General features: G+C 39.7%; 1 protein-coding gene across 1 annotated transcript; it reads left to right on the top strand.

Annotated features, from left to right (window-relative positions):
• The first annotated feature begins 2,128 nt into the window (after positions 1 to 2,128).
• LOC139973251 (uncharacterized) lies at positions 2,129 to 15,057 on the top strand. The gene is made up of 2 exons (XM_071979800.1): positions 2,129 to 2,643; positions 11,338 to 15,057. The coding sequence occupies exons 1-2, from the start codon at positions 2,343 to 2,345 to the stop codon at positions 12,600 to 12,602; spliced, it is 1,566 nt and encodes a 521-aa protein (XP_071835901.1). The 5' UTR covers positions 2,129 to 2,342; the 3' UTR covers positions 12,603 to 15,057.
• The last annotated feature ends 699 nt before the right edge of the window (positions 15,058 to 15,756 follow it).

Here is a 15,756-nt window from a genome sequence, read left to right as displayed (position 1 = left end):
GAGGTGGGGAGGGATGGAGTGCGTGAGGGTGGGGGCAGGGGGGGGGGTTGCGTCACCCTCAAATCATGCGTTGACCTTGAATTATGTTTTTACGCGGTTGGAACTGAACTCATAGCACGGAGCTGGATCATGGTCCACCCACCATGCACCGATTAAATTACAGGAAGTGTGAAGTTATACCAAAATAACAACAAGGAAATGGTTATTTTCATAAACGATGCATTCACCGTCACTCAGCTGGGAGTTGATTCACATCATAAAACAGAACATGGTGTGCAACTATTTTAAGAAACCTGTATAACTTCTTCTATGTGTGTGTGAGTGTGATATATACCTATGTAAACATCATTTGTTTACTTCAAGTTCCAAGTTTGGCACAAAATTTGACATTTAATACTATCAATATTTCAAAAGGAAAAGATAAAGTAGGAGTTCATCGTGATCTTTAGATGATGTTTCTCTTTTTCTTCAGTGGTACTATATATATGTTATTTACTTCTGAAGGTCGTCTTACAGCAGTACCTTGCCTTTGGTTGTTGATTTAGGGCGATCTTGTTAAATGGGATACTATACGTCCCCGAAGTAGGCGTACATAGCCGAACAGCAATGTTCAATATGTGAGAGGTCATTAACTTCATTTCAAACAATAGAGAAATAGAGAGTTTTTAATGATGATACCAAAATATTCTGACTGTTGCTCATTTTGGGGCAAGATTACAAAAAAAACGCATTGTGCCCATATGTAATACCCCATCCGCCCTACTCACCCACCCCCTCTCTCTCATTTACACTACACAAACACACCCACACACACACACATATATATATATAAATATATATATATGTATATATATATATATATATATATAAATACGTATAAATGAGACGAAATGTTAATCTGTTGAAATGAAAGTTGAACTGTTAAAGTGAAACTGCTGCCTTGTACAGAAATCATAGCATGAAAACGACAACAACAGGCTCAACGCAATATATCTCTTTAACTTGTTAGTCATGCGTGTTCCAAACTGATGTTCAAAACTGTTCCTAATAGCTATTGTACATATACAATCTTCCTATAGGTAATACAAATGATCACCGTCGTTGTTGAGCAACCACACAGAAAGCATATACAACACGTAGAATATGCACCGTATTTATTATTATTATTATTGTCATTATTATTATTATTATTATTCCTTTATCACTAATCGAGGTCAATATTACAAGGCGGCTAATCTTAGTAGTAAGATCCATTTCTAATTGGTGTATACCGCTCTCTTTCTCTCTCCACCTCTTGTTCATATATATATATAGTTGCAACTTGAACACATAATCTCGACCTTAAACATCAAAATATGGCATAAGTTACGGAACTATAGATAAATCAAACTGTAATTACATATCACAATAAGTGACCTACAAGGCTGCTACAACCCCAACGTGACCCTCACCTATTTTAAATCGATAATATTAAATATACTACTTGCAGCATCTACCTGAAACATTTAGGGAATCGAATTTGTTTGCCAAAGATTTTTCTTGTGGACGTTCTCTCTCTCTCCCTCTCTAATAACACCGGTTGCCAAATGATTTGATATATAGTGGGGTGGAGCCTATTTAGTAAGAGATACCTTTAAAACGAAACCTGTCAGAACATGCTGCGTGTATACACACTGTAAAGAAGAACTCTGGACTGACAAACAAGTTGGTCGTCATGTGATCTGTATGAGAACACTTGCTGTTAGGGGCGATAAATATTATTCAACGTAATTTTCAAAAATATACATTCCTTTGTTTTACATCATCTCAACATTAACTATATAAAATTTATTAATGTTCACCCTAATTTGCCAAAATATTATTAAAATATCGAACAGACTGTGAAAAATTGTGTATTATCAACGATTTAATTGAGCGTGTAAACAATATTCCCCCTAGCGATGAAGTAAAGTCGCCTAGCAATACCGCGTTGTTCATTCAACGCTGAGTTAATGGGCGGAGCCTGATGCCTAAGTTACGGGATTGTGATTGGTTGACGGTTGGGAAAACCCTCGATATTACTAACCGCAGAGGGCAAAGTGTCAATGACGAACAGCTGATTTTCTTTCATCGACCAGCTGATTGTATCGTTCATGCGAATAACGACGGTGCTTCGTTCGTACTGATAGCTTATATACATCATATAGCAGCGCTGCTAGCCGAGTTGGGGTATTTAACAAACCGCTCTAGTGTCTTCGGTCGCATTTACTACATACACACTAAACGTTGTAGTCATTATTTTAGAAAGAAAATAAAAATTTACCTTTTATACATTCTCTTGGAAATTATTATAACTCAACAACATGAGGACTGTTTCGGAGATGTTATTGCCTAGGAGGCATCAAACTCAGATGCAAGTCAATGGCGGAATGGGAGTTATTTACAATACTGCTACCGGCCAATCTACGAGCGCAGCCGGTTTCTTGCCAGGAAGTACCATTGACCCTAAATCTGGGATGGACGGTCAATTCGCCGGCCGCGGAAGACGCGAACAACGGATCCGAAGACCTATGAATGCTTTCATGGTTTGGGCGAAAGATGAAAGAAAACGCCTGGCTGATCTCAATCCAGACCTACACAATGCAGACCTCAGTAAACTACTCGGTAAGTTCTTCTTTCAACTTTTCCAATTCCGAAATTTCAATTAAAATGACCTGCAAATCGCTTATTTATGCTACTGAATTCCCCCTTTGTTTTGGTTACATGAGCTCATTATATCGAGTTGGTCAAAATTATGCTATAAAGATTGAAATTTGGTATTCACCATCAACTTCATTCATTAGCCTATGCAGATCTTTGAAATTGTCGTTAGTTCCTCATTAATTACGCAATAACGAATTTGACATTGCTGTTATCATGCATTGACACACGTGTAATTTGCGATGACTTTCTTACCTATTGCGCAATTTTGTTTCAATCTTGTGCAAAGTTTAATGTACGGTTTTTTATTACTAGAAGGTTTAAGATACCCTTGCACACGTCATAAATGCTATTGTCTCGAGAATCTCTAACTCCCACCCCCTCCCCTCCCCCTCCCACCAACTTTTCTGCATTGTTACCAATCCAAGGTACTTTTGTAGGAATTGATCAGTCGCAGTATAATGTATTACTGTACAGATTTTCTCATTATTACGCAATTGCACTGTAGAATCTATCGTTCCTGTGGGATTTCCCGCTTTGTCCACTAGCGAAGGTACGGGTAACTAATATAATAATCCATGCATATCGTGTCGTATGTCAAAGGAAAACAAAAACAAAAGCAAATGAAACTTGCGGAAAAATCCAACAACAAGAAAGGATGAAAAGAAATAAGTCACGTCATACACACTGTAAGATGATTGATGTGGTTATAGTTGTTATGTGTTGGGGGGGGGGGGGGGGTGGGTGGAGGGAGCTGTTTAACAAGAGCGCTGCTACCTGCAATAGCACTGGGGTTAGCTTAAGGCAATATCATGTGTAATACTTGACAAACTAACTACTGAGTTTTAGTTCTCTGCCCTCATACACTGGCACCGGGGCCAGTGATAATTTAATTTCTAATAGAATAAAAGAATGAAGGAGCAGCCTGCGTTTTAGGTTGGATTTAATCGTTTCTTCTACCTGTGGGAGAAACATCAACCTTTGATTGACTAAGACAAATTCTGTGAGCCCAAATTATAAGCAAACAACCGATACGAACGTGTGGAGTCAAATGTCAGTGCGCATAACCCCAAGAGCAATACAATTATCGCGAAGTTGAGCGTCACATTACCCTGCCATCACATAGTAGTAGTAAGAAAACGTACTTGAAAAGATTGCGTGCAAAGGTTTTGACGTGACTGACAGCTAGGTTGTATTTTTTTTCTACAGTTACCCCAGACCAAGATTCATAAACGGTTTTTGTAACTTGTTCCACGTAAAAGTTGCTTTCATTGAGGTCATGGTAACTATAGCGGGGTAAAAGGTTCATAATGAACGGCACGGGAGAAAGGTGGCATCATATTTAGAGAAAGATTAATGAAGAATTAAAAAAAGGGGGGGGTGAGGGAAATATATATCATGTTACTGTGTAAGCCGTACGATAATGTAATGATTATAACGTGAAGGAGGAGAGAATGATCGCACCTATTGCGCGCACAACGTATTTCGTAAATACGCGTGACAATGAAATTGAATCGTAGGAGGGTTATCGAATGAGTTTTAAAAATGAAACACGTGTTCTTTGCTGAAAGTCAAGGGATAGCCAATCTAGGAAGTCCGGGCAACATTGCAAGTTGATGTCGTGACACAAAGAGGCATGAACAGTATATGCGCGTGCGTGGTCGACGTTGGAATCAAATATTTAACATGTCACGTGAGCCGTCGGGAATAACATTTCATCACAATTATAGCTAGGCTAATCAAATGCCGTAGACCAAGTTTTATTTGACGAAACTATATTTAGGACACCACTCTCTCTATTGGTATCGCCCTATTAATGCATAACTTTCAACAACAGCTCTGAAAGTCGAAAGCGAAAACCTGGAAAACGTTACAACTTCTTTTTCATTGATCCCAGTTTTCCTGGTAGAACATCTGGTTCCCACAGTAGCCTATATTTGCTTGACTCATCCTCACGTGCTTGTGTGGTACCGTTCCGGTGAGGTATTCCTCCCTGTCAACAAGTGATCGGATATAGCCGATCCTGGTTGAAGCTCCTAATAAGGTCGCCAGATAGCTTTGACCGTTTCTATAGTTTCCTGGCCCGCTTACTCATTTTCGATTCTCTATACTTTCTAGTTTATTATGCGCACTTTGTTTAAATAACATACCGGTATCAGCGAGGTTCTTCCTCTCCACGTGAGCACCAGTTTAGATTTCAAATCTGTTTGTGGCTTTCAAGGGTTCAATGCAGATTTTTGCACTAGTAGTGGATTTTTGCAGTGTATCGATTAGTTACAATATTTCTCCTCAACCGTTAACTTCACCCCCCCCCCCCCTCTTCCCGTCGCTCTCTCTAAACGGCACCTTTCCGCGGCGCCCTTACACCTCTCCCTTCAGATTTGACCATGTGCATGTAGGTTACGTGTACCGCCTACTGCCGGTAAGTGCTAACAAACTTTACAAAAGAAAGTAGCATACTAACATTTACAGTCGCTACTGTACCTGGTTTCCACGCATTGTGTACTAAACCACGGAGGTCTGCTTTACCTCCATGACTAAACTACCATACACGCAGTTCCATATGAAAAGGTCAGGTTAAAAGCATCCTAGCTGTATTATTAATTATCATCCTCGTTCACTGAGCTTCTTCTGTACATATACAGTAGTACAACACATCTAAACAGCGAGTTGAAAGTGGTATTTGACATGTGTCATTCATCCATTAACAGCTTGTGAGCTAACTTGGCGCGAGGAGATATCTATATATACATATATATCTATGGTGTGGAGGGACACGGATGAAATGAACATCATCAATTCATATCATTTCCTTCGGGCGTTCGATAGTCAGAACTAGGTGATTGAAAGCTAGGTCGAGCAATCAATACAGTATTTACAACTCCACAAATAAATAATCTTTGAAAGGGCTCTTAAAAGCCCTCTCACATCTGCTGCAAGTACCTATACCCTGCTTTCCACTGCTAGGTCAAGTTGAGCAGCGCAAATAGAAGTTATATACTGTCCTTAATTAAAACAATTTTTGTTTTCATAGCGCCTGTCAGCTGTACGTGATGTAAGCCGAATATTTACTGTGCACTGTGTAACAGTGCACAGGAAACCCTCCGACTAGTCAGAAACGAACGTGACGAGAGCTAGATTGTATCAACACGTTACTACTATATTTTATATTATGCGGGTATCGTATATTACTCTCTCCCAGTAGGATCTATTTATTTCTAGGTGCAAAGATTAACTTGAAAACGTCCAGTATATCTCTCTGTCGGTTTTGGGTTTTTGGGCTATTTTCCCCCCTTTTTTTGTTGTTGTTGCAATTCGATAAGTTCATAAGGAATGCCCAAAAGATTAGTAGGTAGGAATACGCTACTTTTTTTTGCTGTACAGGCTTGGAGTTTTCTATTAAAAATGCATTGGACAACGTCAAATTAAGACTACATAATACTAGCATAGTTTAAATTCTCTTGATGTGATATCAACACAAATCAAGTTCAACGCTCTGTTCGCGAGTGACGCACTAATGTGTGTCTTGCAGTATGCAACGTTATATAGCAGAGAGAGAGAGAGACCTTCCGAAGTGCCACACATGTTTACATGATTGGCAATAGTCCAAGACACAACTAGAAATACCGGTTTACCTGTAGCAACTTCTTTATGCCTTACAGCAGGGATCAGAAACATACAGCTGTTTGCACGGATGTCGTCCTAACTGTTTAGGCCATCCATAGCCAACCCATGCACCTTATCCAGGTGAAGAGAGAGAGAGAAGGGGGGGGGGTGGGGATATGGCCCACGTACAATAGGGACAGAATCATACCCGAAGTTTTGCGTTGGATGAACAGTATATCGTTCATCCTTCTTACCTCATCGAATCACATAGTGTGATGCAATCATCATTCATGGTACGCGTGTCAAATTTTTGGTACCTTGTAAAAATGTTAGGCTTATTAAATTTTAATGAAGCTGGAAGAAATGACATGAAAAATGGAAAAGCGGAACTTATGAAAAGTTTTGACGTGTCATTAGGCTATATGTGTATATTGATGCATTTTTACCAGCTATTAAAACCGGCACTGCCAAATCAGTGTGTTGTCTCATTGCTCTGCACACTGTACACGAAAACACTGGGCCCGAGTACTGTATATTTTGTTCTCAGTAACTATTTTGAAAGCCTTATGCGATTGAACAGCACCCTGTTCTCGACCAATAAAGAAGTATAGAAACATATATATATATGTATATATATATATATATATATATATATACATATTTATATACACCTTTTGCCGTACTTTATTACCCAAGTATTACGTCATTGACAGTATATTATTTAAGCACATTCGTAAGATGACGATGATGATGATGATCGCCCTCGGCGGACTGTATAGGGGCACGGGCAAAACAACAGCTCCAAACTTGTTGATATGCTTAACCTTGGCCCTCAAAGGTCTTTCACGTTTGTCATGTTGGCCTTGTTTACCAAACCTGCGTGTAAGTCGATTTGATTGTGTTGCCTTGGGGCTCTTGTACAGTTTAGCGCTCATAACAACAAACTCCCTCATTGGAGAGAACTCTACAATTGGGTCGACGGATTACGTTTCAAAACATCATCATCTATCACATTGGGTCACGTATTTTGCCATCACTGTGTCCATACATATCCTGCCTGCATGTATAAGAGAAAAGACTGAGTGTCTCAGCATGACAGTACATCCCCATGGTCTCATTATTGGCAGCTTTATGCACCTTGAAATGATAACTTGTGGGGCAGACACACTTGACGGTAAAAACAAACAAGTTGAGGTGAAATCATGAAGGATATACTCAGCCATAGAACTTAAGCGAATCTTTTTTATCAAAAAATAAGGAATATTAGATCTCTCCCTGAAACACCAGATATTCGAAAATCTTGTGTAACAGAAGTATGCACTACCAATAGTTCGAGTCACTGTGTAATATGTATGTGACAGCAAATGTGGACAACACTGGATCATTTAAGACTGTCTCTATTCAAGACAGTATATAACCTCATGATTCTGATAACATTCACCCTTCTCCCTTACCCTCCATGGGTCAACCAAGCTGTTCAAATTCACCCAGCATGTGACTGCAAATGCAAATCAGATGCGCGCATTCCTGCCATAGTGATGTTAATTCGTGACATGCCGGTGTCTCATTGATGACAGCATTATGTATACAAGACCTGTTGCCCAACCATTAGGACACACGTGTTGTGTGAGCCCATATCTCAAGCTATTCGCCCTCATTTTTCATCAATTCTTTATCAGAAACATTGTCTGGCTCGATCGGGTTTTAGTATGTAATGTTTGCACGCAATCGATATTCTCGCCAGTATTGCTGTTATAAAGGAAAACCCCATGTGGATATCCCTGTAGCAAACTCAGCGACAACACAGTCAGTGTGGTTCATGCACTTTCCACCGTACATTTTTGATTGCCACTAAAACACATCCAAACGATATTATTCCCTCCGCCAACGTCAAGAATACCCTTTGCCCAGCGCTCAACAAACGGCTAAGCGTTTTTTTCCCGGGGCAGCCTGAAATGAAATCAGGTTTCGGGTTTGTATCCAGCAGCGCTAGCTTTGCACGCGATGGTTGGATGCTTACGATGATGATTTTGTGAGGGTACTAATATCACTTCCTTCAATAGGATGACTCATTGCATGCCGCCAACACATAACAAACAAGCCTAGGTAACTTGCAAAACGGAGGATTGCCAGAAGAAGAATTTCATATGACAAGCCGTACAGGAATGCGCTCGCCATACGGGCTTGCTATCTGAGGAGCTGTTTGGCACAGTAACAAAACAATATGAAAGGGTTTTGCAGCAATGGCTAGTAACAATGTTTGAGTTCCACGGCACTGTGGTTTGTTCAGGAAACGGGTCCCTTACATAGGAAACAAGATCCCGGGGATCTAGGAAGAGGCCACGAGGTTAAGTTTGGGGTTTATCCAATAACACACGTGGCATAAGGTATTATCGTTTTATCGTTTTGGCACATATTGATTGTAAAACCCGTCCATGCTATTGAGTAACTGCGACGACCCTGTTATTATTCTTATAACATTGTTATCTATATACATATATTTTATTATGATAACTCTGTGGTATTTCACATGAGCTTATACGAAATATAAAATCCCATTCGATGCAACAGCAAGGTGGATATCGGGTTAAACGTAAAGTTGCTTTCAACACCAACATCAATCATAGATTTCACTGCTTATCCTTTGAATTGTATGCGATAGGCTACAACAGCTGCAGATCACCGGCAAACCGTTATATATATATATATAAAAAAAAAAGATTACGTTTAATCCAGTTCCCCGTGTTTCGAAATTCTGTAATCGTAATTTCTACATTAATCATAAATTTATGTTTACAAAGCTATTAAAGGTACACTTCAAGAGATATTAACCACTTAAAACCTGACTCACGCAGTAAACAAGTTGATCAAAATAACCTGTGTAAATAAAGGGTGGACTCAACCGGTCTATGCTCAAGGGTATTTCCCTATTGACTTAACTGCACGAACTTGGCGCATGGGTGCCCTTGCTCTTTGGACACATTCGGCGAATGGCTGTCCCTACATTGATTATGCCTTTAAAGCATGCATGTTGCAAAGTTTTGTCCCTTTTTGTTGGGGGGGGGGGGGGCTTACCAAATGCGATATTGCCAAGAGTTGCGGTAAAACGAAGCAGCATTTCTACCATGTGTTGTTATTGCGCTGTCCATCTGTTGGGAACATGATAAGATTTAAACTGTTTTGTTGCTTAGACATAATTATAGTCTTCTTGCAAGTCAATTACGACCACGTAAGAGACTTTGATAGCTCGGCCACTGACAGTTGTTGTCTAAAATCCGCACATTCAACTTTATTGGCGACCGGATTTACGGTTTTAACAAGTTCGTATTTTTGTATCGATTTTGCAATGGGGAGGCTTATCAACTTAGTCAACACAGGACCGATTGCTGGTGATACTCTTTCAGAGTTGATCCTCATATGCCTGTCAATCGGACAAAAGAAATCCCCAGGGTTCGCTCTAACCTCTAACCGCAAGACCGGTGTGTTTACTCTTAACCGGTCATGTGACCAGTTTGCTGTTTTCCCCATAATCTATTTCATCTACTTGTTTGCACCGTCTGAACACTCTGGAAGAAGAAGAAGAAACAAGCTGTGTAGGATTTCGACGAACCCTGTCACCAGCGTTGCCTAAATCAACGTTTTCATCCCACTAAAAGATAACATATGAAGCGTTCAAGCATTGAAGTTTCATTTGTTCAATACCATTGACCTCTCTTTTATGTTGAAAGTCGGTATCGGGAAAAAACTTTAGGCAATGTTGGCAGGCAATGAAAAGAGATTGTGAAACACGAAAGAGATTGTTTAGGTTTATATAAACATCCAACGTTTCCAAGAAATCTCATGAGCGTTAGTAAGGAGGGAAGCAGGAAAACAGCCTGGCAAATAAGCTTTAATTTTTATTCAAGTGTTGCCAGAGCGAGTATTTCATGGCATGTTTCGTTTTGTCGTATACCTTTGAGGGAGGTGGGATGGGGGGGGGGCGGTTCTCAAGGTTGAATAGGTCAATTAAGCAATATTTCACACGAAAGTAATTCAAGCAAATATGGAATAAGGAAAAGAATTCACTGCGAAATTTTAATATTTCAATGTACTGTTATACCGTTGAACTTAACGACCATTATTATAATAGTTTATTCCGATTATACCGACAGCCAGCACAGGCTTACTGTGCGCGTTCGTCTTTGATCTGTTACTTGTTGTTTATATTGAAACAATCATTCGAGTTCGGATCATGGTGACCATTCACACGAGAAAGTGCTATATTCTTTGTAGTTAAGAAATCACAGAGCAGTGATATTTGGAACAGGCATTTATTGAATCTGAGTAAAGTCAGTAAAACAGCTACTTCTATTTTCATTTCACCCTACAACGATTCTAGTGTACGCAATCGAGTCCGGGCTTGATCATTCGTTATACTTCACTGCTGTATACCTCTATCGTCAACCCTGTATGGCACACCCCTTTGACGACAACGCCCACCCATAAGTTTCTGAACATGGCACCACAGTGCCTAGGATTACCTTGGAACACAGCGGTAATCACTGTGACGTCAGCGGCGTAAAAGCGTTCACTTGTCAATTTGGGAATTTTGGGCGCTCCTTGATCTTTCTACGGTGTTCCGATAGTAGAGTACTAACTACTAAGAGTTGTGACTTAAACTAAAACTGAACTGCTTGCGGAAAACAAGACATGATGTATTGCGTCTCTATTCATAAAACAAAAAGTTTTTCATAACATTTGAAACCGCGGGACGTAACTAGCAGAGGAAATGGGGTTAAAAGGTCAGCGAAGATAAAACCTGCCCGGCAAAAGTTAGGAACATAAATAAACGAAAATATTTCAGGTAAAAATTTTGGATTCTAGTGGGGGTGCAACCGGAAGAAAAAAAAAAATATCCACATTACTACAGTAGTTTGGTTGCAGGGTGCATTTGATATGACATAAGGGGAAATGTTGGGAGGGCGGGCTCCGCCTGCTTAGAATAAAAAGTAATTTTGTCACTGAATATTCAAACTGTCCTGATCAACTTTTCTTTCTTATTTTCTATTTTAGGCAAAGCCTGGCGAAGTCTTTCACTTGTCGACAAACGGCCCTTCGTCGAGGAGGCTGAACGCCTACGGCTCAAGCATATGGCTGACTACCCCGACTACAAATATCGACCGCGCAGGCGCAAGAACAAGAAGCCACGTAGCAGCAAAACCAGGGACGAGACGCAAACTGGTGAGAATCCACCACCAACTCACTCGAAAGAGGGTTTGAAAGCAGAACAGATGACTACATTGATGAGTGTGTTGCAAACGCCAGAGGCCTCTCCGAGCGCTTCGCCGAGCCCACAAGACACATTCAACGGTAGCAATGACATAAAACTGCGCCTTCCGCCTACGAGTACCGTGTGTGACATCAATACCCTTCCACAAGATATGTCATTCGACATGAACTTGCAAACCAGAGCATACCAAGTCGTTGACTCTGTTACAAATTCCTATGGACTGCTGACGCCAGAAATGTCGCCCTCCGGTATCGTGGATGACAACAACTTCTTCATCTTTCCAGAGACAGTCAAAACAGAGTCCACCGAGATGAACCAGAATAATTTCACTCCAATGTCGAGTCCTCCAGCAGTCGTTCCTAAAATTGAGCCAGATGTTTGTCCGCAAATGCAGTTGACATCATTTGATCAACAGAATACACAGACGTCATTACAAACGAACTTGAATGAGCAGCGAAACTCAATAAATATGTCTGCGAGCGAAGCGTTGAGTAGCCTTCGCGCTCTCGTCAGTATCAGGGAAGGCGCAACGAACTGTGACTTGCAAACGCCTTCAGTCGGAGGATTTTTGTACGCAGCTTTATCCAAACCTTCTGAACAACAACAGCAGCAACAGCAACAACAGCAGCAACAACAGCAGCAACAGCAGCTTTGCAGCAACTCGCAGCAACAGGTAACACAACAAGCTTTACAGTTGACAAGGTCATTAGCGTTTCCTTCGCAACAACATCAACAGTTTCTGCTGGATCAGGTGTCGACGATATCACCACAACCGTTTCAGATGGGACAGCTCCAGGATGAACAGCAACAGGTGCAGATGCAGAATGAATTAAGTAGTATCCGACCAGAAGACTTGGAGAGTATGTCTCTTGAGCAACTCTGTGGAAGCAACCTGCTCGATGGCATGGACAAAGATTTCGACATGTACTTGGCCCTTCCAGCCGGTAGTATTTACAACACTGGAAACCCAGTCGGGACCGCCGACAACACCCCGAAGTACGAGCAAACCCTCTTCACGAATCTGGACGATACCTCATTGTACCAGTGAACGGTTCCAAAATGTCAGCTGTTAGTTCCGCTGTCATCGTGATGGACGACAGCTCAAAACTGTAATACCTTACTTGGTATAGTAGGTATAATGAATGGTTGAGGGTTAACAGAAAAAATGCGCCTAACCGCCGCAGCACAAGAAGCACGGTAGTTACGCATTATCTCCATTAGTGGCATTGAATATACCATACTGCGTGATGTTTTTAGCCAAAAAAAAGAAAGGAAGTAAGTAAGAAAGAAAGTAAAAAACAAAGAAAAAGGCCATAGTCTGATTTCGTCTGTACAAAATGTAAACATTTGAGAAGAATAACTACTTGTTCGTGTCAATTTCCAAATGGCGAAGGGATAAACAAACAAATCCTGGAAATGTATTTGTTTATGTATTTTTATTGAATCTCTAGTTCTTTAACACAATTATAGACGGGTAGAAATATAGTCGTGCCTGTTAGTCACCTAGACTAAACTCTAGCAATCTAGGAAAGCTTGTAGATAATACTGTGATGTGTGTAAATTTGTTACCTGCTGGTCAGGCCCTATGTATGCACTCTCTGGTATACAAAGAATGTTCAGAAATATGCAAGAAAATGCAAGATAAATTGCTTGGATGGGAAAGCAGATATTTTTTTTGTGATGGGGGTGGGGGTGGTTAGGGAAACGCTGGTCGTTTTTGGATTCTATTTTCTTAGACGATATTTGAAAACGTATACAATTCGAAAGATACGGATGAATATGGAAAAAGCTTTAACTGTAAATACTAAATCTGAATTACACGATTTGCAGTAAAGTTAAAAAGCTTAAATTATGAGTCGATTAGCTCAGTATTGGGGAAATTTGGCTGACAACAAGTCGGGGAAAAAAAAACAAATTGGCAGATTTTGATTTTGATCTCGTCTTGTTCATGAACAGTATTAACATTGTAAAACCGCCATGTCATGGGGCATTTTCAAACCATTTGAAGAGGTGAGCATAGAAGAGGAGAAGGAGAAGTGTATGTATGTGTGTGTGATAATATTCAATATATTTAAAAGACAGGTGGGGCAACAGAGAAGAGTAGAAAACATTCAGATTCATTTCGTTTGGAAAGAAGAAAAAAAAACAGTCTTCCTAGTGTGTGAACAGCAAAGGTATCCGCCGATTGGTTCCTAGGCTAGCGAATTGCTAACATCATGTTTATAGCTGAGAAACATATATACTTATAACATAAGTATGTGTGATTAACAACGCGTTGCTGCGCGCATGAAATATTATCGCTTAATTGTGGATGTGCCACTGTTTAACAACTCTCAGCGGAAGTTAGCATGGGAATGTTAGAGGTACAATGACATGCATGTCGCATGCAAATTATCCGAAGAAATTAACCAGCTCAAAAGAGAGAAATGCCTTATATTTGAAAGGGGGAAAAAAGGATACCATGGTAGAATACCACCCCTTTAATTGATAAAACTATTGTACTTTTCAATCTCGTCCCTCTGATTTAAATGTAATTTGTGATTTTTTTTAATTACCTAGGATAACCTCATTAAAACGTTTCGTCACCATATCAGTATTGTAGCACTTCTAAACTTTTGAAGTGATTTTAAAGGTTTCAAACGTAACATGTTTTCTCCTTCATTCGCTTTGTTTTTTAATCTCTCTTTAAGTAACTGTTGTAAAATAAATTTCATTTCGGCAACGAAGTACTATATCAATACGAATACATGTTAAACAACTTGTAAAACAAAAAGACACATCATCGTTATAAGGTTCTTTTAAAACCCTATACAATTTTTTTTTCCACTTCTGGTAGTTTCCGCACTTCCCGTCAGATAGAGTTTGTTATTTCTATCAATGCAGTTTGGAGAATTACACTATGTATATTTCTAGTGAGACGTTATCTCTCCCTCTCTTCTCGTGTAGTCGAAAAGCAACTTGCACCTCTCCAAACGCAATACACCCCCCCCCCCCCCTCCACTATCACTTCCTACATTTTTTTTTCCTTTTAGATATTGTTCACAAAAATTCTACACAGGAGCATTGTTAATTAAGGTTCGATTATTATAGAACCTTTCTCTCTCTCCACCTCTCACACTCTTTCCATCTAACTTCCATTTTTTTCTCTCTCCATATTTACAAACAGACATCCGATCTTCTTAATGTCTGTCAATTTTAATGAGCACTTACACAAAGTGTGTGTTTAGCTTATCAAGGTAAACGAACGATGATGTCTTTTTCATGACGTGTAAAGAAATCTTGTCATGTTTTCTAGTATAATTGCGATGTTTCGATACTCATGTTTTTAAGATTACAATCTAAATGATTGTGTTCCTCAATACCTCCAATCGACACATATGTTACCTGATCACTTTTCTCTTTTGTGCATATTTTTTTCCAACTTTACGCAGTCTGCGATCTGAATTCACAAACATGGAATAAACGTTCTAAGCCTGACAGAATAAAAATCGATGAAAATTTAACTTGGCTTCTTGTTTCTCACTCTTTCTCTCTATATTTTTGTCTATTTTTATCATTTGCATAATATAAGAAAGTTATTACTTTTATTATTACAAGTTATTACTAGATGAAATAGCTGACAGTTCAAATTTTGTTGACAGTTGGAATAGCTGAATGTTCAAATTTATATTGGTGCTCATGTATCGATATTAATCATCTTATTAAATTCATCAAATCTTACCAAAATATCATAATTCGGCTTCATGTTCTCTACCCCACGAATCAACGGTCCATTGCTCCATCCCTTACCTCCCCCACCCCCCCCCCCCCAATCCGAGTCCTCCCTCACAGCCGTGCTTAAAAAACATACAATCACCACAAAGTGAATGTAGCAAATGGTCTTATTGGCAGATGTTATAACTTATGTTATAACTAAGTTCCTATTAAATGGCCCGAACACAAGTTTGAGATTCATTATAACAGTCTACAATATATCGACATTAATACTGTGTCAATACTCATCCTTAAAAAAACAAAATTAATGACAGCTAGAAAACATAACCGGTTACATTAATCCAACACAATCTTAACCATAACAGTTTAAAATGAATTACATGTATATTTAAGGAAATAACCGAGCACTACAATGAATATATCCAGTGGGAGGGTGGCGTGAGTGGGGGGGGGGGTCGCGGAGCGGCACACGAATTAACGAGACGACC

The sequence above is a fragment of the Apostichopus japonicus genome, chromosome 9 (genome assembly GCF_037975245.1).
Source record: "Apostichopus japonicus isolate 1M-3 chromosome 9, ASM3797524v1, whole genome shotgun sequence".
Lineage (NCBI taxonomy): Eukaryota > Metazoa > Echinodermata > Holothuroidea > Aspidochirotida > Stichopodidae > Apostichopus > Apostichopus japonicus.
The sequence above is the reverse complement of the archived record's forward strand: the minus strand, read 5'-3'. Positions and strand labels throughout refer to the sequence as shown.